General features: G+C 42.1%; 1 protein-coding gene across 25 annotated transcripts in view; it reads left to right on the top strand.

Annotated features, from left to right (window-relative positions):
* The window catches only part of gulp1b (GULP PTB domain containing engulfment adaptor 1b), a 344780-nt gene that overhangs the window by 207518 nt on the left and 110552 nt on the right, over positions 1–26710 (top strand). For all 25 annotated transcript variants that reach the window (XM_048534120.2, XM_048534121.2, XM_048534122.2 and 22 more), the window contains one exon: positions 23550–23621. In XM_048534120.2, coding sequence (XP_048390077.1) covers positions 23550–23621 — 72 coding nt within the window. The remainder of the gene's footprint in view (positions 1–23549; positions 23622–26710) is intronic.

Here is a 26710-nt window from a genome sequence, read left to right as displayed (position 1 = left end):
TGTGAAAATAATTTATTTGTTGTAAATGAAATATTTATAAGAGTGCTTCATTCAGTAAAGCCAGGATGACGTGACCACAGCTGCACTTCTCAAAAGTCATGAGTAATCAAAAAGACCACAGATTAAAATTGTGGTTTCTCTTCAGGCCCTACTTACTGTACCCTGGTTGATTCCTATTACCCTCTGATTCCTGACCTCTCACCCTTAACATCTCTTATCCCTGATCTCCTCCCAACCTATTCAAGGCTCCCATGACCCCTGGGCTGAACGATACAGATACAGACACATACCCCACCATATGAGTGTTGTTGATTGCCCCACCTCCCAAACCCAGACCAACCATTTCATTGACCAAAGGCCCCAGAAGACTATAAAGTAGCCAGTGTTATTCCTGTGTTTAAAAAGGGCAATAGGGATAATCCAGGAAATTACAAGCTGGGTGAGACTTACATCAATGGTAGGGAAGTTATTGGACAAGATTCTTAGGGACAGGACTTACCTGCATTTGGAAGAGAATGGTCATAGTAGGGATAGTCAGCATGGCTTTGTGTGGGGGAGGTCTTGCCTCACAAATCTGATTGGGTTTTTTGAGGAAGTGATGTAGATGTTTGGGGATATGGAAATCGATGGTGTCTACACAGACTTTACTAAAGCATTTGACCAACTCCCTCATGGTAGGCTGATCCAGAAGAATAATTCAAATGGGATCCATGATGAGTTGATAAGTTGGATACAATATTGCCTTGGTCATGGAAAGTAGAACATAGTTGTGGAGCGGTCTTTTTTTTCTGACTGGGGGTCTGTGATCTGTGGTATTCAGCAAGGATCAGTGCTGGGACAAATTATTTGGGTGAAAATGTAGATGGCCTGTTTAGTAAGTTTGAAGACAACATGTAAATTGGTAGAGTTGTGGACAGTGAGGAAGATTGTCAAAGGCTACAGCAGGATATAAATCATTTGCAAAATTGAGTGGAGAAATGGCAAATAGAGTTTAATCCAGACACGTGTGAAATGCTGCATTTAGAAGGTAAAATGCAAGAGGAAAGTATGCAGTAAATGACAGGACCATTAGGAGCACTGACATACATGGAATTTTGCAGTGCAAGTCTACAACTCGCTGAAAGTGGCAATGCAATGGATAAAATGAAAAGAAGGCAGTTTGTGCATTGAGTATAAAAGTTGGCAAGTCATGTTGCAGGTGTATAAAACTTTAGTTAGGCCACATTTGGTGTATAGTGTGCTGTTCTGGTCACCACATTGGAAGAAGGATGTGTTGTCTTAGAGAGGCTACAAAAGAGGTTTACCTGGTTGTTGCCTGGATTGGAGTCTATTAGCTATAAGGGGAGGTTGGACAAACTTGGCTTGCATTTGCTAGAGTGTGGAGGCTAAGGGTTGACCTGAAAAAAGTACAGCAAACTCTATTTCAACCAGAACCTCATGAACTGGCACTCTTGATAAACCAACAAGAATTATATACCTTAAACACCATGCAGTTTACTGTGTTACTCTGTCCAGTTTTTGGGGTCTTTGAATATATTTACTTCAGTATCAATATATGTGTTGTTCAATCAAATGGCCACAAAAAATGTCAACAGTTGATTCATTTTCAAGTCAATTTTTCCTCAAATATTATGATTTGCCATGATGTCTGGGTAGTTAACTTATGGTGCTAGTGAGAAGGCTCTCTGCTGGTAAGTTTTATTAAAGGCAAAGGTGCATTGTTATTGAAGTGATTTATCCTGTAAGAAAAGTACAACAACGAAGTGAATACCCCCTGCATTACGTTCCTATTACTTGCTTTTATATTGGGTATCAAGTCCTCTTGATTATCTGGAATATCTGATGAATAAGCACACTCCTCATCCCCATAGGTGCTGGATAGTGAAAAGCTTACTGTGTATAAGATGATGAGAGGTATGGACCTGGTAGATAATCAGAGTCTTCTTCCCAGGGTGGAATGTCAAAATACAAGGGGGCATCGGTTTAAAGTGAGAGGGGGAAAGTTTGAAAGACATGTGCAAGACAAGGATTTTCACAGAGGGTGCTGCCAGGGGATGTTTTAGAAGCAGATACGATAACAACCATTTAGAGACATTTAGACAGGCACATGAACAGTCAGGGAATAGAGGGGATCCGGGCCATGTGCAGGCTTATGGGAATAGTTTAAAATAGCACCACAGATCCTGAGTATGGAGAGATTGCCTTATAAGCAAATAATAAACAGATTGAGATTCTATTCATTGAAGTTCAGAAGAACAAAAGGTTTACGGGTAATCTCATTGAAATATAGGATTCTTAAAGGGATTGACAGGGTAAATGCTGAGAGGATGTTACCCTTCACAAGAGCCTAGGACTAGAGAGCATACTCACAAAATAAAGGGGTGCCAACTTAAGATTGAGATGAGGGATTTCTTTTGATGGATGAGAGTCTTTGGAACTTCTTGACAGAGAGAACAGCGTCCTTGTATATAATTAAGATTAAGGTAGAATTTTGATGAGGAGGCAAATCAAGGGTTCATGAAAAAGGCAGGAGAATGGACGTGAGGGATGTCAGATGGGCAATGATCTTCATGAATGGCAGAGCCAGCTTGAGGAGCTGAAAGGTCCACTCCTGTTCTTATTTCTGATGGTAATGAGTCGTGAGGCCCAATTCCCTTGGATTTCCAGGCTGTTATGTTTGGAGGAAGGTGCTGAACAATTGATAAGAAATATAAATGAAGTGTGGAGCCTTCTGACACCTTCATCAGTTAAGGTGGTAACCAATTGCCCAGAATAAATTCCCAGTAATAATCAGCAAAAAAGCATAAGTATCTAGGTTTCAAAAATGGCTGATGGATACAGTCAAATGTCCTGTGGAATACAAAAGTTCCTGGAAATAAGGAAATTTCATTTGTAAAATCTGTAAACTGGGGCAAGATTATGCTGTCCTGATGCAAGTTACATATTCTGAGTTTTCGCTTGAGAACCTTCAACATTTCAAGTAGAAAGTTGAAAGAACTTTTCTTGAAAAGACTAAAATAAGTGCAGTACAATCCAAGAAAGGATACATTTACTTTATCTCTGAAAATAGTTAGCTTGTGAAATTTTCTCCTTCTGTGCCATTCTTAATAGACATAGCTAGAAAGCACATTTCACTAGTACAGATATATATCATTCAACACATTTGCTTTAGAACGCTACGTAAAGAAACAGCAATTTCTTAGAATAACATTCTTCACTGGTGCTATTTTTGTAACTTAAATGCAAACAAATCTTCTTACACTTACAACAGTAACATACTTCTGTAAAATATACATATACTTGTATTATCTTTGACTTCATTTAAGAAGTTCAGGAACAAATATATTTCACAGGACAACTCATCATCACTGAATGAAGTTAATTTTCCAATCTAGTGTAATTTATGTCAGATGTCAGAGGTTCTTTTCTTTGAAAAAAACTAGAAGTATAATTAACTGTGTTATCTCAATGTCTACTTCGCATGTCTGGACAGGAAAAAGTGAATCCTTCTAAATCCTTGTCTGGTTGGAAAATTAGAAATTCTATGCTTCAGTCCACTTTCCACTTCTAATCCAAGTTAAATGCACTGCCTACATTTACTTTGCCTATTCCTCACAGCATTTTGAAAATCTAGATGGTTTCCTTCAATAGAATGCCTTAATACCATCCACATGAACTTTTTACTCCCCACTCCCCACTCCGCTATCATTTTGCATAAAGAAACATTATGTTCTGCCAATATACAGGTCACCATTCCCTCCGCAATGAAAGCATTAAAAAAAATCCCGTCGATTTTTGTAAGATCTTCTTGTGCACAAATTGTTTTGAAACAGCTGACAGGTTAATAGGTACTGGAGTTCATTTTTTTTTAAATTTAAAATTGTTTAAGGTCGTTATGAAACAATAAGTGTTATACCAGTTGCAATTTCTGTCCCTTTTTTTCTGTCTCCCTCACTTTCTTTTATTTTAAAAGAAGAATCAGAAGTATTTTTCATAGCTTAAAGCTCATGAATAATTTTGCCATTTTGCCTAAAGATCCAACTTGAATGAGTAGCATCTGCAGACAGATAAAGTATTTACTTTTTGTAGTTGTTGTCCGCTAGGAATAGAGAACAGGAGTGAGAGATCTGAGTTTGGTGATGAGTGGGTAAGGTTGTATGAAGAGTTCCTGGATTTCTGTCTGTAGTAGATAAGTTTGGTTGAGTTGATAAGATCTGAAATGGCAGGAGAACTCGGCCCTGTGGAATGCTCCTCCTGCAACATGTGGGAAATGAGGGATACTTCCAGTCTCCATAGTGACCACATATGCAGGAAGTGTGTCAGCTGCAGCTCCTGATTTTCCACATGGAGCAGCTGGAGCTGCAGACTGACTCACTACAGAGCAGCTACATGGATGAGAATGCTATGGATGGCATGTTTATTGAGCTGGTCAAACCACCAGTAAGAGCTACACAGGCAGAGAAGCAAAAATAGAAATTGCTGCGCAAACTCAACAGGTCTGGCAGCATCTGTGGAGAGAAATCTGTTATTGTTTCGTGTCCAGTGACACCTGCTCAGAGCATAGAAACATTGGGTAACCACCAGGAAGAAGAATAAGCCTGAGGAGGGAGTGCATGGGTCCCTTGTGGTCATTCCCCTCTCAAAAAGCATACCGTTTTGGATACTGTTGGGAGGAATAGCCTCTCAGAGGAAAGCAGCAGCAGTAGACAGATCAGTGATACCATGACTGGCTCTGTTGTACAGCAGGGAGGATTGTCGTGAGCAGTAGTGATTGGGGCTTCTATAGTCAGGGGCACAGATAGGCATTTCTGTGGCTACAAGTGAGGCTTCAGGATGGTATATTGCCTCCCTATTGCAGGGTCAAGGACGTCTCTGAGCAGGCATAGGGTATTCTAAAAGAGAGGCTGAGCAGCCAGAAGTTGTGGTCCATATTGGTACTAACAATATAAGCAGAGAGAGAGAGAGAGAGAGATGAGCTCCTGCAAAGGGAGTTCATGGAATCAGGTATAAAGCTGAAATGCGGGGCCTCCGGGTTGTAATATCAGGGTTACTCCCTGTGCAATGTGCTAGTGAGGCTAGGAATAGAAAGACTGAAAGTAAAGTTAAGCTTTGTGGAACACTTATGCTCGGTTCGCGACAAACTACTACACCGCCCAGTCGCGAACCATTTCAACTCACCCCTCCCACTCTTTGGACAACATGTCCATCCTGGACCTCCTCAAGTGTCACAATGATGCCATCCAGAGGTCGCAGGAAGAGCAACTCATATTTCGCTTGGGAACCTTGCAGCCCAATGGTATCAATGTGGACTTCACAAGCTTCAAAATCTCCCTTCCGCCCGACTGCACCCCAAAACCAGCCAAGCTTGTCACCGCCTTTCTAACCTATCCATCCTTCCTCCCACCTACCCACTCCTTCCACCTCAAGCCCCACCCCCACATCCTACCTACCAGCCTCATCCCACCTCCTTGACTTGTCCGTCCTCCCTGGAACAACCTATCCCCTCCCTACCTCCCCACCTACACTCACCTTTACTGGCCCCATCCCCACCTCTTTGACCTGTCTGTCTCCTCTCCACCTATCTTCTCCTTTATCCATCTTCCATCAACCTCCCCCTCTGTCTCTATTTATTTCAGAATCCCCTTCCCCTCCCCCATTTCTGAAGAAGGGTCCAGACCCGAAACACCAGCTTTCCTGCTCTTCTGATGCTGTGTTCATCCAGTCTACACCTTGTTATCTCAGATTCTCCACCATCGGCTGTTCTCACTATCTCTGGCTAAAGATCTGTTGTAGACAGGAGGGACTCAGGTTTGTAGATCATTGGGATATCTTCCAGGACAGGTGCACCTAAACTGGCGGGAGTGGGCATGGGTGAGGGGAGGGGGCACACCAGTGTCCTGGCAGGAAGATTTGCCAATGCAACATAGCAAGGCTGAATGAAACTAGTGTGGCAGGATGTCAATAACCAAAGCAGTAGATCAGCAAGTAAAATGGCTGAGGAGGAGTGGGAGACTAAGGGCCGAAAGATTAAGAGGAAGAACAGACAGTAAGAAGAAGAACAGACAGTAAGAGGTTATTGATTAAAGCAGGACTGGTGTTTTGAGGTGATTTGTTTTCATGCAAAGAGTAAGACTAGGTGGATCTACAGCTGGGATTAATACATATAACGATGATGCTGTGGCTAGTACAGAGACTTGGTTGAGAGAGGGGGAAGCCTTGCAGTTTAACATCCTGGGATTTCAGTGTTTCAGATGAGTTATAGAGAGGGATGTAATAAAGAGATTGGGGGATTCACATAACTGATAAGCAAGAATATTATAGCTGTACTGAGGGAAGACACCTTGGAGGGCCCATCCAGTGAGGCCACATGGGTAGAGTTCAGGAACAAAGAAGGGTGCAGCCACTTTGATGGGATTGGACTTTCGGCCTCCCATCAGCCAGTGGGTGGTAGAGGAACAGATATGTGGACAGATTATGGAAAAATGTAAACACAGTAGAATAGCCTTTATTGTCACATGCACTCGAATGAGTGCAGTGAAAGGTTTGTAATGTCACCGCTCAGCTCCATCTTACCGAGGTACAGATGCTTTAAATGCTGTTACAGAGTAAAAAAAATAGTTTAGCATGGAAACAGTTTAAAAAGTCTAGAATAATAATAGAAGTGGCTATAATTACTCAGGTTCCAGTCCCCCCTCCCCAGTGTGAGTCCGTGCCTGCCGGCCCCAGAACACAAAGCTACATTGGCCCCACATGTCGGCCTCTGTCCAGAACTCACTCAACCACCACTCTGGCTTCGGCCTTTGTGCTCAGCCCCCGAACCGTTAACCGGCCCATACTCGCTGCAACGCCCCCGAACCGGTAACCGGCCCATACTCACTGCAAAGGCCCCGAACCGGTAACCGGCCCGTGATCACTGCAAAGACCCCGAAACGGTAACCGGCCCGTGATCACTGCAACGCCCCCGAACCGGTAACCGGCCCATACTCACTGCAAAGCCCCCGAACCGGTAACCGGCCCATACTCACTGCAAAGGCCCCGAACCGGTAACTGTCCTGTGATCACTGCAAAGCCCCTGAACCGGTAACCAGCCCGTGATCACTGCAAAGACCCCGAACCGGTAACCGGCCCGTGATCACTGCAAAGACCCCGAAACGGTAACCGGCCCGTGATCACTGCAACGCCCCCGAACTGGTAACCGGCCCGTGATCACTGCAAAGCCCCCGAACCGGTAACCGGCCCATACTCACTGCAAAGCCCCTGAAATGAAAGGATGGTATGTTGCCTCCCGGGTGCCAGGGTTTGTGATGTTTCGGATCATGCTTTCAAGATCCTTAAGCGGGAGGGTAAGTAACCAGCAGTCATGGTGCACATGGGTACCAATAACATAGGTAGAAAAAGGACAGAGAAGGTGAAAAACGAGTACAGGGAGTTGGATTGGAAGCTGAAGTCCAGGACAAACAGGGTAGTTATCTCTGGATTACTACCAGTGCCATATGATAACGAGGTAAGAAATAGGGAGAGAGTGCAGCTAAACATGTGGCTACAGGGCTGGTGTAGGAGGGAGGGCTTCCATTATGTGGATAATTGGAGCACATTCTGGGGAAGGTGGGACCTGTACAGTAAGGACAGGTTGCATCTGAACCGGAAGGGCACAACTATCTTGGGAGGGAGGTTTGCTCGATCTATACGGGATGGTTTAAACTAGATTGGCAGGGGGTGGGGAACTGGATTTATAATTCAGAGGATGAGGTATTTAGCCTTCCAACAGACACAACAGGGAGTGAGGTGGTTTATAAAGAAATGCGGTCGATGGAGCGTAATTGCAGACACTGAGATGGTTTGAGGTGTGTATACTCCAATGCTAGAAGTATCACAAATAAAGCAGATGAACTTAGAGCATGGGTCGGTACTTGGAACTACGATGTTGTGGCCATTACAGAAACTTGGGTAACTCAGGAACAGGAATGGTTGTTGGAAGTTCTGGGATTTAGATGCTTTAAAAGAAATAGGGAGGGTGGAAAAAGGGGAGGCGGAGTGGCATTGCTAGTCAGGGTGTGTATAGCAGTTACTGAAAGGCAGTTCAAGAATGATATGTCTACAGAGTCAGTTGGGTTGAGGTCAGGAACAAGAAAGGAGCAGTCACTTTGTAGGGTTTTTTTTACAGATGCCTTAATAGTTGCAGAGAAGTAGAGGAGCAGATTGGGAGGTAAATAATGGAAAGGTGTAGAAGTCACAGGGTTGTAGTCATGGGTGTCTTCAACTTTCCAAATATTGATTGGAAACATTTTAGTTGTAATAGTTTAGATGGAGCAGATGTTGTCCAGTGCGTTCAGGAAGGATTCCTGACACAGTATGTAAATAGACCAACACGAGGAGAGGCCACTTTGAATTTGGTACTTGGCAACGAACCGGGCCAGGTGTTAGACCTGTTGGTAGGAGAGCATTTTAGCAGTAGTGATCATAACTCTGTTTCTTTCACGAAAGTCATGAATAAGGATAGGTACATACGGCAGGGTAAAGGTTATAATTGGGGGAAGAGTAATTACAACACAGGCAAGAACTGGGTAAACATAAGTTGGGAACAGATGCTGTCAGGGAAGAGCACCACAGAAATGTGGAGATTGTTTAAGGTATGCATACTGCATGTGTTCGATATGTTTGTCCCTAGCATGTAGAGAACATGCGGTCGAGCGAGGGAGCCATGGTTCTCAAAGAGGTCGAATGCTTGGTTAAGAGGAAGAAGGAAGCTTATGTAAGGTTTAGGAAAAGAGGAATGGAAAAGGCTCCAGAGGGATACAAGTTAACCAGGAAGGAGCTGAAGAAAGGCCTTAGGAGAGCTATAAGGGGGCATGAGAAATTCATGGTAGATAGGATCAAGGAAAACTCCAAGGCTTTTTACACATATGTGCAGAACAAGAGAATGACCAGAGAAAGGGTATGGCTGATCAAGCATTGTAAAAGGAATTTATGCACAGAGCCTAAAGAGATAGGAGAGGTCCTTAATTAATACTTTCTTCAGTATTCACAACTGAGAGTGACCTAGTTATAGAGGAGGGCGTTGTGAAACAGGTAGGTAGGCTAGAGGAGGTTGATGCTAGTAAAGAAGATGTGCAAGGAATTCTGAGGAAGTTGAAGATAGATAAGTCCCCCGGGCTGATGGGATTTGTCCAAGGATTCTATGGGAAGCGTGGGACAAGATCGCAGGGCCTTTGGCGATGATCTTTTCATCCTCGCTGTCCACTGGTATAGTGCCGGAGAGAGAGGCAAACATCATTCCCTTGTTCAAAAAAGGGAACAGGGATAACCACGGAAACTACAGGCCAGTTAGTCTTATGTCAGTGGTGAGCAAATTATTGGAAAGGGCTCTGAGAAACACGATTTATTATCACTTGGAAAGGCACAGTTTGATTCGTGATAGTCAGCGTGGATTTGTGAGGGGTAGATCATGCCTCACAAACCTTATTGAATTCTTTGAAGAGGTGACCAAACACGTGGATGAAGGTGGAGCAGAAGATGTGGTGTACATGGATTTAAATAAGGTGTTTGGTAAGGTTCCACATGGTAGGCTCATGCAGAAGGTAAGGAGGCATGGGAAAGGGGGAAATGTGGCAGATTGGATTCAGAATTGGCTGACCCTTAGAAGACAAAGGGTGGTAGTGGACGGAAAATATTCAACATGGTGCTCAGTTATGAGTGGTGTGCCACAGGATCTGTTCTGGGCTCTCTTCTCTTTGTGATTTTTGTAAATGATTTGGATGAAGGTGGAAGGGTGGATGAGCAAGTTCGCAGATGATACGAAGATGGGTCGAGTTGTAAATAGTGCAGAGGGCTGTCCTAGGTTACAAAGGGACATTGATAGGATGCAGAGCTGGGCTGAGAAGTGGCAAATGGAGTTTAATCCTGAAAAGCGTGAGGGTGATTCATTTTGGAAGGACAAACTTGAAAGCAGAATATAGGGTTAACGGAAAGATTCTTGGCAGTGTGGAGGAGCAGAGGGATCTTGGGATTCATGTTCACAGCTCCCTGAGAGCTGCCATCCTGGTGGATAGAGTTGTTAAGAAGGCGTATGGTGTGTTAGTTTTCATTATTAGAGGGATCGAGTTCAAGAGCCATGAAGTTATGCTCCACTATACAAAAGTCTGGTTCGGCCACATTGGGAGCATTGTGTCCAGTTCTGGTCACCTCAGTACAGGAAAGATGTGGAAGCGTTATAAAAGCTGCAGAGGAGATTTACCAGGATGTTGCCTGGAATGGTGGGAAGGTCTTACGAGGAAAGGTTGAGAGCGCTAGGGCTTTTCTCTTTAGAACGACGAAGGATGAGAGGTGACTTGATAGAGGTGTACAAAATGATCAGAGGTATAGATAGAGTAGACAGCCAGAGACTTTTTCCTTGGGTGGAGGTAGCTTTTATGAGGGGACATAGTTTTAAAGCGACAGGAGGTAGATATAGGGGAAACATCAGAGGTCGGTTCTTTACTGAGAGAGTGGTCGGGGCGTGGAATGCATTGCTGTAGAGGATAGTAGAGTCGGCCTCATCAGGGGTATTTACCGGCTATTAGAAAGGCATATGGATGTTAGTATAAGGTAGTGGTGGAGGTTAGATAGACCTTAGGTTTAGGGTAAAAGTTTGGCACAACATCATGGGCCGAAAGGCCTGTACTGTTCTATGTTCTATGAACCAGTAACCGGCCCGTGCTCACTCCACCACTGGACATGGAGCATGCTCACTCAGGGTCTGACCGTGACCCATCTCGCTGGACTCCACTGTCCAGGCAGGGCAGTGAAAAGCTTGTGGTGGGCGTGGTGGAGGAAAAAAAGCTATAAAGTGGAGCAGAAGAAAGAAAAGGAAAAAGCAAAAAGTACTGTTGAGCAGAGGAGATCCGACTAGAATGTCCTATACTGCTGCCATCCTGAGGAACCGGCTTTCTGAGTTGTTTTGATGGGTGATTTTTAACTTCCCCTCTATTGACTGGAACTCTTACGCACTGCCGGCTTGGGTATGGGGTATTTGCTTGTTGTGCCCAGGATGGTTTTTGAAACAGTGTGTAAATCGTCCAGGTAGGGAAGGAGCCATACCAGACCTGGTACTGGGGAATGAGCCTGACCAGGTGATAAAAGTTTCAATGGAGACGCCTTTCGGGAACAGTGGCCATAATCCTGCAAAGCTTTGAGTTATTTGTAAATAAGGAGAAAGGTAGTCCTCGGATGAAAGTAGTAAATTGGGGAAAGGCTAGCTACCACAATATTAGGCTTAAACTGGGGAATGTAGAATGGATAGTGGTTGTTTACAGGTCAGTCCACATCTGGAATGTGGGAATCTTTTCAAGATCAGTTGATAAGAGTTCAGGATCAACATGCTGCTACGGAAATGAAGGATTAGTATGGCAAGATTCAAGAACCTTGGGAAACAAGAGAAATTGAGAGCTTAATCAAAAAGGAGGCAGACATAATGTTTAGGAAACTGAAGACAGACAGAGCCCTTGAGGAATACAACAATAACAGAAGAGAATTCAAACAAGGACATAGGATGACTAAAACAGGCCATGACGTGTCTTTGGCAATCAGGATTAAAGAAAATCCCAACGTGCTTTGCGCATATATAAGGAGCAAGAGAATAGCTAGGGAACAGATATGTCCACTCAAGGACAAAGGAGGGAATTTATGCATGGAGCCTTAAGAAATAGGTAAGGTTATTAACGGATACTTTTCATCAGTATTCACAAAGAAAGAGGACAGGGTGCGTGTTGAATATTGGGTGGGGTATGTTGACATTCTCAGGCACATTGATTTGAAAAAAGAGATGAAATCAAGTCAGATGACACCAGGTTATAATCCAACAAGTTTATTTGAAATCACAAGTATTCGGAGCACTGCTCCTTTGTCAGGGGAAGTATGTACTTCCTCACTATGAGCCCAAAGAAAGAAAATGTTGGTGAGGTATCTGGTGTATAGCATTGGTTGGAGGTCCTGTGCAATGAAGAAATCTTGCTGGAAATGTTGTTGTACTGGGATGCATATTTGTTCCCCATGGCTATTCTGTGTGTCTGGATGACAAACTGGTTTTCCAATGTGGTTCAGGATGAAGCGGATGAGTTGTAGGATGGCATCTGGAAATTGGCAGTTGTCAGTACTAAGTCGTGAGGCTTTTGCAGTAATGCTGTTGTCATGGGGAATGCTGGTGTAGAGTGCTGAAACATCCATTGTGGTGAGGAATGCTCTATGGGTGTTGAGTTTCTATAAGAAATTAGTAGTGTCGTAACAGAAGCTGGGGGTTCCCCCTACAATCAGTTTCAAGATGCACTAGACATAGCCAGAGAGGTTCTTACACAGGTCCCATTGCCTGATACTATGGGGTGTCCGAGTGTGTTGTCTTTGTGTATCTTCGGAAGGCAGTAGAAGTCTCCTATGTGACAAGTATGCCAATGATAGTGCACAGGATACTCTGAAAGCCTGGATCAAAAGTCTTGATCAGTGTATTGAGCTGATGTGTGTGTTCTTTGATTGGATGGGCAGATAATTGTCTCTGGTGTTGCCAGTTGTTCTGTCGGTATCTTTCTTTGCAGTAGCCCATTCTATTCGATATGACAAAGGCTCTTCCTTTGTCTGCTGGTTTGATGACAATGTTGCAGTTGGTGTTGAGTGTGTGGACAGCATTGCATCGTGCTTGGGTGACATTCTCTGTTATCTTGTGAGCATGGCTGCTGAATCTGGCATTAACATATCTCCTGTCAGCTTGAGCATACACGTCAAGCCTAGGGCAGCAACCTTCTGGACTGGTCCAATTCAACTTTCTCCTCCTTGACTTCTGCATTGAGGATCCATCTGTTTACTGTTCTGGTTCATTGGTTGTCCCGTTGGGCTTGCTGCTGGTTTCTTGGGATTTGTGGAAGAATTCCAGCTTTGTACCGGGGAGGTCATGCCTCACAAACTTGTATGAGTTTTTTGAAGAAAAGACAAAGATGATTGATGAGAACAAGGTGGAGGACATTGTCAACATAGACTTTGGCAAAGCTCCTTCACCTGAAAGTTTGTTATTTCAAATAAACCTGTTGGACTATGACCTGGTGTCATGTGACTTCTGACTTTGTCCATTCCAGTCCAACATGAGCATCTCCACATCATGAAAGGAAGATGGTGTGAGATGTTTTGAAAAGCATTAAAGTAGATATTGGATGTGAAGTAACTTCACTGAGGCCAGTATCCCATTGGCAAGTCACCCTTCATTTACACACAAACAAACTTTGACCTAGAGAATTAGAATTAGGTTTTATTGTCATGTGTACTCAAGTAGAGGAGTACAGGGAAAAATGTACAAATTCTCCATTCCTCAGCACCATCTTAAGTGCAAAAGCCCAAATTAAAAAAAATACACAAAAACAGAAATCCAAAAATAAGGAGAGCCAAGAAGAATGAGTGAAGCATTCAGATCTAAAAGTAAGGAGAAAAGCAAAGGAAAGAAAAATAAAAGTAGACTTCACAGCCGTCTTGGACATGAACAATAGAGTCATGTACCAGAGTGTCAGTATGCCCAACACTCACCTGTTTTATATGTGAGATTAGCAGCCCCAATCAGGGAACTCATATTCTACGATGTCCAGCTGGCTGACCTTGTTGCAGTCACTCCAGGATGTACCCCACAACACTGTGAGAGGAGGTAGGGAAAGTGCTGGAGTCTTGTGTGAAATCTTTTTATCCTCTTTGGTAACAGGAGAGCTCCCAGAGGACCGGAGAATAGCCAACATTGTTCCTTACTTCAAGAAGGAAAACAGGGATAATCCAGGAAGTTACAGATGGTGAGATTTAGACCAGTGCAAGGGAAATTATTGGGGAAGATTCTTAGGGATAGGATTTACTCACATTCAGAAAAATATGGACTTATTAGCAATAGGCAGCAGGGCTTTGAATGAGGAAGGTTGTGTCTCACGAGTTTGATTGAGTTTTTTGAGAAAGTGACAAAGATGATTGATGAGGGCAAGGTGATGGATGTTGTCTACATGGACTTTAGCAAGACCTTTTGACAAGGTCCCTCATGGCAAACAAATGGTGAGGCCACATGGGATCCCTGGTGACCTGGTAAGATGGATACAGACCTGGCTTGGTCACAGAAGATAAAGAGTAGTTGTGGAAGGGTACATTGCTGACGAGAGATCTATGACCACTGGTATTCTGCAAGGATCAGTGCTGGCACCCTTTTTGTTTGTAGGATATACAAATGATTTGGAGGAGAATGTAAGTGGTCTTTTTTTTACGTTTGTGGATGATACAAAGATTGGGGGAGCTGCAGTTAGTGAGAAGGATTACCAGAAGATACAGCAGAATGTAGATAGGCTGGAAACGTGGGTGGAGAAATGGCAGATGGTATTTAATCTGGGCAAATGTGAGGTGATGCATTTTGGATGATCTAATGCAGGAGGGGAATATACAGTAAATGGCAGAATCCTTAGTAGCATCAACACACAGAGGGCTCTAACCATGCAGGTACACAGTCCCCTGAAAATGGCTACTCAAGTGGGTAGGGTGATCAAGAAGACATGTGGAATGCTTGCTTTCACCAGTTGGAGCTTTGAGTATAAAAATTGACAAGTCATGTTGCAGATGTGTAGAACTTTAGGTAAGCCACATTTGGAACATTGTGTACAGTTCTGGTTGCCACATTACCATAAGGTGTGGAGGCTTTGGAGAGAGCTCAGAAAACATTTACAAGAATATTGGCTGGTTTGGTATGCATTAGCTATGAGGTGAGACTGGACAAACTTGGTTTGTTTTCACATAAACATAGAAGGATGAGGGGCATTCTGATAGAAATTTACGAAATTGTGAGAGGCATGGATTGAATGGATAGTCAGTGTCTTTTCCCTGGCGTGGAAATGTCAGTTACAAGGGGACATAGGTTGAAGGTAAAATGGGGTAAGTTTAAAGGAGATCTGAGAAGGAGGTTTTTTTACACAAAAGGTAGGTAAGTGCTTGGAATGTGCTGCCAGAGGAGGTGGTGGAGGCACTTACGACAGCAATGCTTAAGAGGCATTGTGACAAATATGTAAATAGCTAGGGAATAGAGGGATTTGGACTGTGTAGAGGCAGTAGGTTTTTAGATTAGAATGACATCGATGTGACGGCACAGCCTGGGTGGGTCTATTCCTGTGCTGCACTTTTCTTTGATCTTTCATTCAGTGGTTATGTATGGAAAAACATATAGAATTAAACTGTTTAATTACTTATGAAGAGAAAGAAAGAGTAATGTGTTTTCTTTACACTGCTACAAAAAATTCTTTGCAAAATTGATTACCATTTAATGGTGGCAATGCATTGTGCTTTTTACAGTGCCGTAGTTCGGTACTGGGCAGTTGCAAAATAACGCTGTAGTTTACTATTCAGAAAAATAACTTTTTTGAAGAGCTTGTTTTATATAATCAACCAGAAGCAAATGTTGCTGGGTAAGCATCCCAGTAAAATTTCCAAGGTGTTTCTGCAATTGCTGAGTTTTACTTGCCTTTAAGATATGGGTATTCCATTTACATGGAATTTTTTTTATTCAGTCATATGATGTAGGTCTCATTGGCTGGGCAAGCATTTATTGCCAATCCCTAGCTGTTCTTTAGAAGGTGGTTGGTAAGCTGCCTTCTTGAACCGTTGTAATCCATTGGAAATATACATGCGCGATTTTAAAATATACAGCTTAAAGTCAGATCACTTGGCTCAACAATCCTATGGGACATTGAAGTCCCCCAACACAACTGCAATTGCACATCACCTTTATAATAAACAATTCAAGGGGTGTTTAGAGTTTTCAGGCCTCAGTATGTTACGGCAGGCAGATATTAAAAAGCGTCCTTTCCCTGTTGAAACTTTGTGGTAGCTACCTCAGCTTTATTGTGTCCCTCAGCACCTCATAGAGTCACATAGTGTCATATGAAAAGAAACTGACTGTATTGTCCCTCTGCAAGTGACCAATTTGATCCAGATAAGTGTTTGTTGGATCAGGGTATCAAGAATTCTGCTAATACGGTGAGATGAGGAAAGAAGTTTGAGTAGAATTTAAAATGTCAGGGTGGTCTAGTTAGACCAATTGGTGCCTGATTCTGTACATTTTAAAATCATGTTTGATTTTTTTCCAATTGATTGCAGTAACTCAAGAAGTCAGTTTACCAAGACTTTCACAATGACAGGTAGAGATGGCAATAAACTGTCCCTCAATATATTGTCCGCGATGCCCATATCCTATGAATGAACAAAACGAAAGCCCTGCTTCATGGAATGTGTCTGTCTCTACAGCTCCTTTAACTGGATCAACACCAAGTTTCAGGCAGACCGAAGCATATCTTTCTGCAGGCTGATTGAGCTCCAGTAGCAGTTAATATTTATCTAAGTGTTGTCCTTGAGAACAGGCCATAGAGTGCATTGGGACAGTTCAGAATTTAAAATAAAAAGGCATTCTTTGTCTTCTGGACTTTCTTTGCAAAGAGATGTTTCAGAAGCCAGTTCATTACTGCTACTGCCTTGAGGGCAGTATGCAGAGGGCCTGTGACTCCCGACACACAGAGAAGAACTAATGGGAAACCAAACTGAGTCCTTGTGCTTGTTTGTAAGCCTTGGTATTTGGAATGCTGCCAGATGATTTTGACAGTGTGCTCGGGATTCGTCAGGATGCACCATTCCCTTTTCCAGTGGCAGTTTGTGGAAGTTCTGTGCAGACCGCTACCTGCTAAACCTATGGTGTATTTGTGCATAATCCTGCCCACGAGGACAGGTGATATGACACAGAGCAGGTGGCTATAGTGACAGTGCAGCTACAACCATCTTTCACAACACCAAGGACTTCGCACACTTGGTGTTTGGGTGTGGAAAGCCGATTGGCACTTTGAAGTAACCATATATAAGGGTGGTTGTTGGGGTGAGTGCTACAATAGCCAGGTTTCATTCTCTGTTGTCTAGAGATTTGTGCATTGACTCCCTATGAATATAGTTAATTTTGGTTCTCTGGACAAAGCAGAAAATGGCTTTGGTGATTGCCAAATTGCAAATGTCAGGAAAGGCAAATAAAAGCAATCTAGATCTAGATGGTCAAGATATTAACTACAATGGAGGAGAAGCATTACTCACACATCACAGGTTTTGTTTCAGAGTTGCTGTTCACTCTTCCATTTTGGTGCACATCCCAGCCCGCCCAAATGGAATATGCAACACCATCAGGTTGTAAAACCTGATGGTGGACAAAACATCAGGCAGCCCAGATTCGAAAGAATATGAGCCCACTCTTTCCATGATTGACTTTGACTCTTGAAGCCAATTTGACTCCATCATAGATGCTTATATGTTAGTGAGCTGACAGTGGGTCTGAGGAGACAGTGGTGCCATCTGTATGAAGGGGAAGCTTTGACCTGTGTGCCTCTAGTTCCTTGGATTTTCACCCTTTTCCACCCCTCCATTTTCTGCTGGTTAGTTGAAGTTTTGTTCAAACATATTAACAAGACAGGAAAGAAGTGATAGCTCTGTCTGACTCCAGATTAGATCCGAAAGTTTTCTGATTCTTGCCCATTGATTGAAACTGTCCACTGACAGTTATATCAAATTGCATATTCTCTCCCCAAGTTCCATTTTGGCAAGTATCCGATTTGTAAAGGTGCAATATTCTATCAAAGGTCGTCTCCTGGTCCAAGCTGATGGTCTACATGTTCCCATTAAAATTAAATCATACTTGGAAATGAACATACTGGATATAATGGAGATAGTAGCAACTGCAGATGCTGGAGGATCTGAGATAACAAGGTGTAGAGCTGGAAGAACACAGCAGGCTAACCAGCATCAGAGGAGCAGGAAGGCTGACAATTCGGGCCTAGACCCTTCTTTTTTCTGAACAAGGGTCTAGGGCCGAAATGTCAGCCTTCCTGCTCCTCCGATGCTGCTTGGCCTGCTGTGTTCATCCAGCTACACCTTGTTATCTTTATACTGGATATAATAGTGCTCCTTTTTGAAGTATACAAGTTGAGTCAGACCAATCAGTGTTGTTTGCAAGTTTTCCTGGTTCTTTTTCCTCCTGAAGAAACCTCTGCCCTGCGCAAAGGTCGTTGTTTCCCAAAGATTCTCTTGCTGGGCAGAGTGCGAATATAATTATGGAGAACCACTGACTCCAAAGCAGACGAGCTTAATTGGAGATTGAAGAGACAATGGACCAGAATAAAACAGGAAGCATAGGCCTAAGATATATTAATGCTGAGGTTCAGGGCCTTTCTTTTTGCTAAGGTGAGAGTCAGGAGATGAAGGTGGTCTGTGGCATGTCAGAACATGAAGAAGAGAGGGATAACAATGTCAAAGTTGAAACCAGAGGCAGACTGAGTCAAGTGGCTGCTCAGTAAGCTCCTGCCGTGTTTCACTTCTCGCAAAGAAAAGAAATTAGTCTAATCTGTTATGAAATTAATTATTTTAAGTTTTGCTTTCTAAAAAGAAAGAAATAATGTTTCCAGAGATTTTGGCTCAAATTTTCATTGCTGATGTGAAGATTTCCAGACTTTCTGCACTGGCTCAAAAAACATATTCCAAAAAATGAGATCATTGTTTAGTTCTAGGGATAGTTGCATGCTGGGGTTACCTTTTCCCTGCTCCCATCCAAAGGGGCTGCCGATAATGAGCCCTTTGTGCTTTGCAACTTCATCCCTGTTTTGGTATTAAGCCTTCTAACCCACACTTATTAGAGTGTCACATAGTAGCCCTGCCAAGAAAAACTGTCAAAAATCTTCCATAGTTTTGTGGAGTTTGTGAGAAGCAAGTGTACTGTTGTAGGTTTCATCCAAGCAATAGTGATCACAGCTTTTCCCACACCTTATCCCATGGACCTACCTTGCTACAGTATGGAGGTTGTTCAATTAATGCTATATTGGTGCATTGGGTTAGTGGTAGCAAATTGGTACGCAACTGGGCTGATGGGGGAACTTGATCTCTGATTGTGATCTGCCATCCCAGTGCAAAATTTGCAGTTAACTTTATCACATCTAAGTCAACTGCAATTTCAAACTGAGTTCATTTTGGGAGAGAGGCAATCCATAACATCTATTGGTCCTGATTAGTTATAAACCTATTGCAGTACAAGTGTCCTTTCACATTTTTCACAAAATGTATTAAGTTTAACAAAACAAGTACAAATGGAATTAATTACATTATTTAAGACAGTAAATTGGGTTGATTCTCAAAAGAATACCAGCTCTGAACTTTTGTTTAACTGGATATGTCTCCCGTTTATTTGTTCTGATTGAAGTTGCCCTTCCATCTGTTCTTTCTTCCTGTGGACAGAATTACTATGAGTTACTGCTGATTAGCCCTTGCTAGCTATTACCACCTCTACCCCTCCATCATGCCTGACCTGAGGCATCCTGAACTCCAATCAGTTTGTCAATGTGAGAACAGTGCATGATCAACTGTAGATTGACTAAACAGTGTGCACCCTGATTGGTTTCTGGAAAACTGCTGGTCATCTTACTGATATTATTTCCTTTTATATTCTGACTAGAATCCTGAAGTGTCGGCATCATCCCTTTTATGACAGACTGTCCCTCTTGACTGATTAACACTTATTGATCACTACCAAAATAATAAGGCACCTAATGTGCATCTATTTGAGACTGTGTGGTGACACAACCTAGAAATTAACATCATCAAACCCGGCCTTTAAAGGTCTACAAAGTCATGCGAGGTATATACAAGGTGTATAGCAAGAAGCTTTTTCCCAGAGTGGGGGACCCAATTACTAGGAGTCATGAGTTCAAAGTGAGAGGAAGAAAGTTTAAGGGAGATATGGAAAGCTCTTTACGCAGAGGGTGGTGGGTGCCTGGAACGCATTGCCAGTGGAGGTGGTAGATGCAGACACAATAGTGTCTTTTAAGATGTATCTGGACGTGGATGTTTAGGGAGCAAAGGGATACAGACCCTTAGAAAATAGATGACAGGTTTAGACAGAAGATCTCGATCGGCGCAGTCTTGGAGGGCCGAAGGCCTTGTTCCTGTACTGTAATTTTCTTTGTTCTTTGTTCTTTATCACAAATTTCCCAACCAACACATCTGAGCAATCTAGAAAATTCCAAAACTCAACAATATCTTTGAGCTACATTTGTGTGACTCTACTATGATGATGTCTGAAGCAAGTTAATTGAGGTTACTTTCAATCTTTACCGTATTGGCTTCTTTTGTTCTCTAAAAGAAGTAGGACTCACGTTGACAAGAAACCACTCCTCAACTCCATTCGGTAATATGTTTAACAAGGTACAGTTGCAAGATATATCAAAATACATAAAGCTCAAAAATAATATATATAGGCCTGTTGCATACTTTAAATTATAAAATCTAAACCACTTTAAGAGCTGTGTCCTTGAGTAACAGTTTTTTTTAGCCCAAACTGTGTTTATATTTGGTTGCCTAAGTTTAGCTTGAAACATAAAACAGCTATAAAATTATAAATCTATGACATTAATTTGGGTCTGACCATGGAATTGTTCTTCCCTACAGAAGGTGTTCTATTGTTAAGTTTAATACAAGTATGAGTTAATTAGATTCCTCACTTGAATCAGGTCAAAAGTATTGTTAAAATGTAACTGAAACCTATAGCTATGCTGATGAAACCTGGCCTTTAAAGTGAATCTGGTCACCTGCTCGGGCTACCACTGCCCAAAATCCACTTGGAGTAAAAAGCTATTTCATTCAGCCATCCATCCAACATCTCAACTTCAAACTGCTGGAGCAAAATGATGGGTTACAATTTTTGCTTTTTCTCATTAAGCGATGACCTCATAGGCCACCATGGGCTCAACAAAGTTTTCAAAATTTAAACAGACTTTCCAGGTTGACTTTGTAAGCTCAGATGAAGAATGGACACATGGACAAGGAACCAGAATTGTCCCAATGTTTGTGAAATGGTACCCCAGTTTGAATTAACAAAGCGTGGAGCTGGATGAACACAGCAGGCCAAGCAGCATCTCAGGAAGGAAAAGTTCATTGAAGAGGTTTCACACAAAATAGCACCCAACCAAGTAACCATTTTACTGATAACAAATAAATGTTTGAATTCACAGCCAAGCTCATTAGCATTCCTGACTGTAAAAGTCAGTAAGCAAACTGATAGTAGGATAAACAACCATGGTCCAAGGAAAGCATGGAACTCAGGCTACTTGCTCCTTCTCTACGTACAAAAATTAAAATTTCAGCATAATTAACCATTATTCATGCACATAAAGCAAGGCATGTTTATGAGCCTACAACCAGAGAAGCTTTTCAATTTTAATGAGTTGTGTTGATGCCTGAAAAACTGCTATACCCTAGCAGAGAAAAAAAACAGTACATCCTAATAGAAAACACGGTGCAAGTGTCTGTGAGGATGAATAAAGGAAATAAATTGCTGAATTTGGGTGGCGCGGTGGCTCAGTGGTTAGCACTGCAGCCTCACAGCACTAGGGACCCAGGTTCAATTCCAGTCTCGGGCGACTGTCTGTGTGGAGTTTGCACATTCTCCCCGTGTCTGCGTGGGTTTCCTCCAGGTGCTCCAGTTTCCTTCCACAGTCCAAAGATGTGCAGGCTATGTGGATTGGCCATGCGAAATTGCCCGTAATGTTCAGGGGTATGTGGGTTATAGGGGGATGGATCTGGGTGCGATGCTTCAAGGGGCTATGTGGTCTTGTTGGGCCAAAGTGCCTGTTTCCACACTGTAGGGAATCTAATCTAAAACAGGGAAAATAGAATATTTTTATCTATTTTTTCTATATATTTTTCCATTTTTAAAAATATATTTTCTAAATATAACTGTAAGTAAGAAGAAATCTAAAACTGTACAACAAATTAAGGTAGAGAGATCATAATAATTTGTCACGGTGATGGTGTCAAAACAGGACAGTAAGGAAGATTTTACAGATAGAGAACAGTCTGGTGGGGGTCACATCTAGCCTAACATGATCCCAAGATCACAGTTGAGGCCATCTTCATGGGTACAGAACTTGGCTGTCAGTTTCTGCTTGGCGATTCTGCATTGTTGTGATCATGAAGGCCACCTTGAAGGACGCTTCCCCTAAGATCGGAGGCTGAATGTCGTCGACTGCTAAAGTGCTTCACGACTGGGAGGGAGCACTCCTGTCTGGCGATTGTGTGCAGTGCCCATTTATCCATTGTCATAGCGTCTGCATGGCCTTGCCAATGTACCATGCCTTGGGACATCCTTACATGCAGCGTATGAGATAGACCACATTGGCCGAATCACATGAGTATCTGCCATGCACATAAGTGGTGTTCCCATGTGTGATGGTAGTGTACATGTCGATGATCTGACATGTCTTGCAGAGGTTGCCATGGCAGGGTTGTGTGGTGTTGTGGTTGATGTGTCCTGAAGGCTGGGTAATTTGCTGTGAACGATGGCCTGTTCAAGGTTTGGCGGTTGTTTGAAGGTGAGAAGGGATGATCTTGGTGTGATGCTAATTGTTATCGATGAAATGTTGAAGGATACGAAGAACATGACAAAGTCTCTCCGCTCCCGCAAAGTACTTCATAAATTGTTATAATCTCTATCTTAATTAGTTTGTACAGTTTGGATTACTTATTACTTTGTTTAGGCCCTTGGCATGTAACTCTTATATCTATCATGTTATTCCAGTCATTTGGTTTGTCTCTATTATTTTTATTTTGTTGTAATTATCTCTGTGCCTCACTTAATCAGCCTATAGGCCATCCCTTTGCTTGATTTTCAGCCGTTGATGTTTTATTCACACTGTCTGAAACTTTTGATCACCTGCATTTATTTATTATTTGCCACTCCACTCACACCACTTATATGATCTTTTGATCTCTGGCTATAAATTCTGTGTCTGTGTGCTGCAATTTCACTTCACCTGATGAAGGGGGTATGCTTTGAAAGCTTGTGATTTGAAATAAACCTATTGTACTATAACCTGGTGTTTTCTGATTTCAGAAGGAATATTGTGCCATTATTTCAAGCATATATGTAGTATTTGTTTAAAAAAACGTGTGAACAAACTGTATTCCAAGAATGTTAATTTAGTAAGTCCTGCAACAAATGAATAAAATATGTTGCTTTCTGCTTGGAGCAGTGTATTCTGAGTCTTTGAAAAGTAACTGTTTGAAAAGATAAATGTATAGGCAACATTCAGATAGAGTTGATCACATTTTAGTTTTGATGTAACAGTATGCTAGGGGTTAAAAGGCTAGGAGAATTCACATGAACTGAATGTAATTTATGGTTTGGGCTTCATCAAATCTTTTCGTTGGGGAAAATCTCTTTTCTTCAGGGCAATTGATTGGAGAGAGGATCCAACTGAAATTTGGAAGTGTGCTGAAGCATTTTGTTTTGGTCTGTTATTTGAATTATGATTTATAAACAGTTCAATTCTTTGTAACAAGTCACCCAATTCTGAATGCTGCAGTAATTACTTCATGTTTTGTTTTGCTACTTGTGTTATTACATGTAGACCTTGAATTGCCTACTCAGCAGAAGTGTAGCTAGATGCTTTGAAGGTGAATGTTAAGCAGACATTTATTCTGTAAATTCCAATTGTCTCTTTCAGTTTCTTGGCAATTCTGAAGTTGAACAACCAAAGGGTACAGAAATTGTGAAGGATGCTGTTCGGAAACTCAAGGTATACATTTTCACAGTTTACTTGATTTTATTCCTCTTTGCTTTGACCTTAATTCATTTCTCAACTAAGGGCCTAAAAGTAATATCCTCCTGATCCTTTACTACCTGTGAATGATACGAGAGTGAAGAACTTTTAATCAGGAAAAGATGCTCCTTACACATCATGCACAAAATGTGTTAAGTGTCTAGTGCATGCAATTCTTGAAGAAGGAATTTAGAGTGAAGTTCCTGCAACTGTGTAATTAATCAGTGAAACAATACTTTCAAAGCAATTTAGCTACAAATATTATTTCACTTGGGTTTCTTTTATTCCATTCTCCAAGACTGATTTCTGTGATCCAAATAAACATAATAGCATTACTTGAAGTTAAGATGGAAAGAAATCTAAGTACATTTGTTTGTTATTATTTATATCTAATTCCAATGAATCTACAACTGCACTCCTGAGAACTTCCAAGCAAACAATTCAAAAGCTTCACAAAGTACACACATGAATTTCATACCAACTAAATATACATTATTTAGTACCTCACGAGCAAACAAATGCATTCTGAAATAAGCTATTTTTCCTCAATAACTAAAATTTTTAATATTCATAAAAGCAGAGAAACCAAGTACAAACCCTCAACCATTGTCACGTTGTTGCAATTACATTTGCCCATTGAGCTATATTTTAATGGCTTCATTAAGGATTTTGTTTGATCTTTTTCAAAAGCTTTTGATGAGAACTTGACATTTTTTAACTAGACTGGTGATTTGAATTTAGATTGTGTAAACTGAGAATCTAGAAATATGCTTAATTTCTGAGGATGCTTCAATGCTGTTCAAATTTTAAGTTTATTTGCTGAAATTGGATGAGGCTTTTATTGAGACTTCCATCTCTCCCAAGGAAGTTTCATTGTTCCCAAGTTAAGAGAGGAGAGCCAGGAAGAAGATATATTGTGATACTCAATTATGCATCAAGTGAAACCTGATGCTGTACATGTACACTGACGATTCCCAGCTCTAGCACATCACCACGTTTCTCAACCTCCGCTGTCCACAAAGTGTCAGACTGCATGCACAACATCCAGTACTGAATGTGCAATACTTTCCCTCACTTTAATGGTTCAGCGGGAATGGACTGGACTAGCAATCCAGAGGCTCAGTCTTATGTACTGAGGACTTGGGCTCAAATGCTACTTTGTCAGCTAGGGAAACTTGAACTCAATTAATAAATTTAGAATATAAAGCAAATCTCCGTGATGGCAACCATGACAACTGTCAGTTATATAAACCCATCAGGTTCATTAATGCCCTTTAAGGATGGAACTCTGCCATCCTTGCCTACATGTGACTCGAGGTACATAGCAGTGTGGTTAACTCTTAACTGTCCACTGAAATGGCTTGGGCAAGGGCAATTATAGCAAGAAATACTAGTAATGCCTGTCTCCTGTGAATTGGAAGAATGAAAGCAATTTTGCTTGGTCCTTGCTTAGAAGATTTAGTCCCTAACATGGATTTCATTGCTCTCCAAGGTGATTATGAGAACCTGAAATTGACTCTGGTATCATATTTGACCCCAAAGTAAAGCTTCAAAACATTTGTCTGCACTGTACTGATAATGGTTATTTCCCAGGTTGGTTTTGTTTCCTTCAGTGCAAGAGCTGTGGACATTCATCACTGGATTCCACGATAATCCTAGAATATGAGGTTATAATCTGAAATACTTCTCTTCTGTTGTCTCCACCCTCATCTTCAAGCAATTAAGGAACTCATGATTTCTTTGCAACATGACTATACTTCCTATAGGAGACCTTCCACCAGCCCACAACCCCCTCCCTAGGCCTACACATACAGCTGTGAAGTTGTAACCCACTCTAGTATTTCTTGAACCTTCATCATGCCATCTCCAATCTCACCTTGTGCAAGAGACCACCTCTTGACCCTACTCCTTTGAAGCTACTGACTCCTTGCCTCTTCCCGTCCTTAGAATCTTCTATCCACTCCATGTATTCAAGGAATTTGTTGTCTTTACCTGTCGTCCGAGCAAACTACCATCTGCTCTTCACCTCCCTCTCCTCTCCAATGTCCTCAAATGCCTCATAAATTATGAATGCCTTTCCCAGAACTCCATGTTAGAATCCCCCAATCAGGCTCCACCCTGTCACAGTGCTGACATGGCTCTTAGCAAAATCACAAATGACAATCTTTGTGAACGTGAGAAAGGTAGTTGACCATCCTTTATCCTTCTGAACCTCTCTGCAACTTCTGACCCTGACAATCACACCATCAACCTCAGAGTCCTATCCACTCTTGGCCAGCTGGAGGGACTGCACTCAACTGATTTCATGTTTATCTATTTAATCTTAGCCAGAGAATCACCATCAATTATTTCTCTTCCCATTCCCACACAGTTGGACGATATTCAATCCAAATATCTACCCTTGAGCCACTGGTATTTTTGATCTGTATGCTGCCCCTCGTGACAGTAGAACTGGGCAGGAATGACATTGACAGTGGTTATCAAATTAGCTGGGAGCTTGAACATTTTCTGCCAGTGAATCCCCGCATGCTGGGAGAGAAGAAATGGCAGACATTTTGTTTGTACCCTCCATCTCTGCAAAATCAAAGAGGCACAATACCCAATCAAGAGGTTGTCATTGTCTTTTCCCAGAGACAGGAGCAGGAAGCATGCCTGTGTGCTGGGCCACATATTGAGCTTTTCCATGCTGCAGGGTGCCGTTGACTGCATACACATGGTCATGGGCAGATCATGAACTGTATCGAAAGCACAAAAAGCACCAGCCACTGTTCAGTGTTTTGCTATGATGGTCTGCATATTTTGGTGAGTGTCCACTTTCCTAGAAGCAGTAACCACTTAGAACATAGAACATTACAATGCAGTACAGACCCTTTGGCCCTCGATGTTGCACCAACCTTTGAAATCAATCTGAAGCCCATCTAACCTACACTATTCCATTATCATCCATATGATTATCCAATAACCATTTAAATGCCCTTAAAGATATCAAGTCTGCTACTGTTGCAGGCAGGGCATTCCACGCCCTACTACTCTCTGAGTAAAGAATCTACCTCTGACATCTGTCC

The sequence above is a fragment of the Stegostoma tigrinum genome, chromosome 7 (genome assembly GCF_030684315.1).
Source record: "Stegostoma tigrinum isolate sSteTig4 chromosome 7, sSteTig4.hap1, whole genome shotgun sequence".
Taxonomy (NCBI): domain Eukaryota; kingdom Metazoa; phylum Chordata; class Chondrichthyes; order Orectolobiformes; family Stegostomatidae; genus Stegostoma; species Stegostoma tigrinum.
Note: the sequence above shows the minus strand (reverse complement) of the source record. Positions and strands in the feature narration are given on the sequence as shown.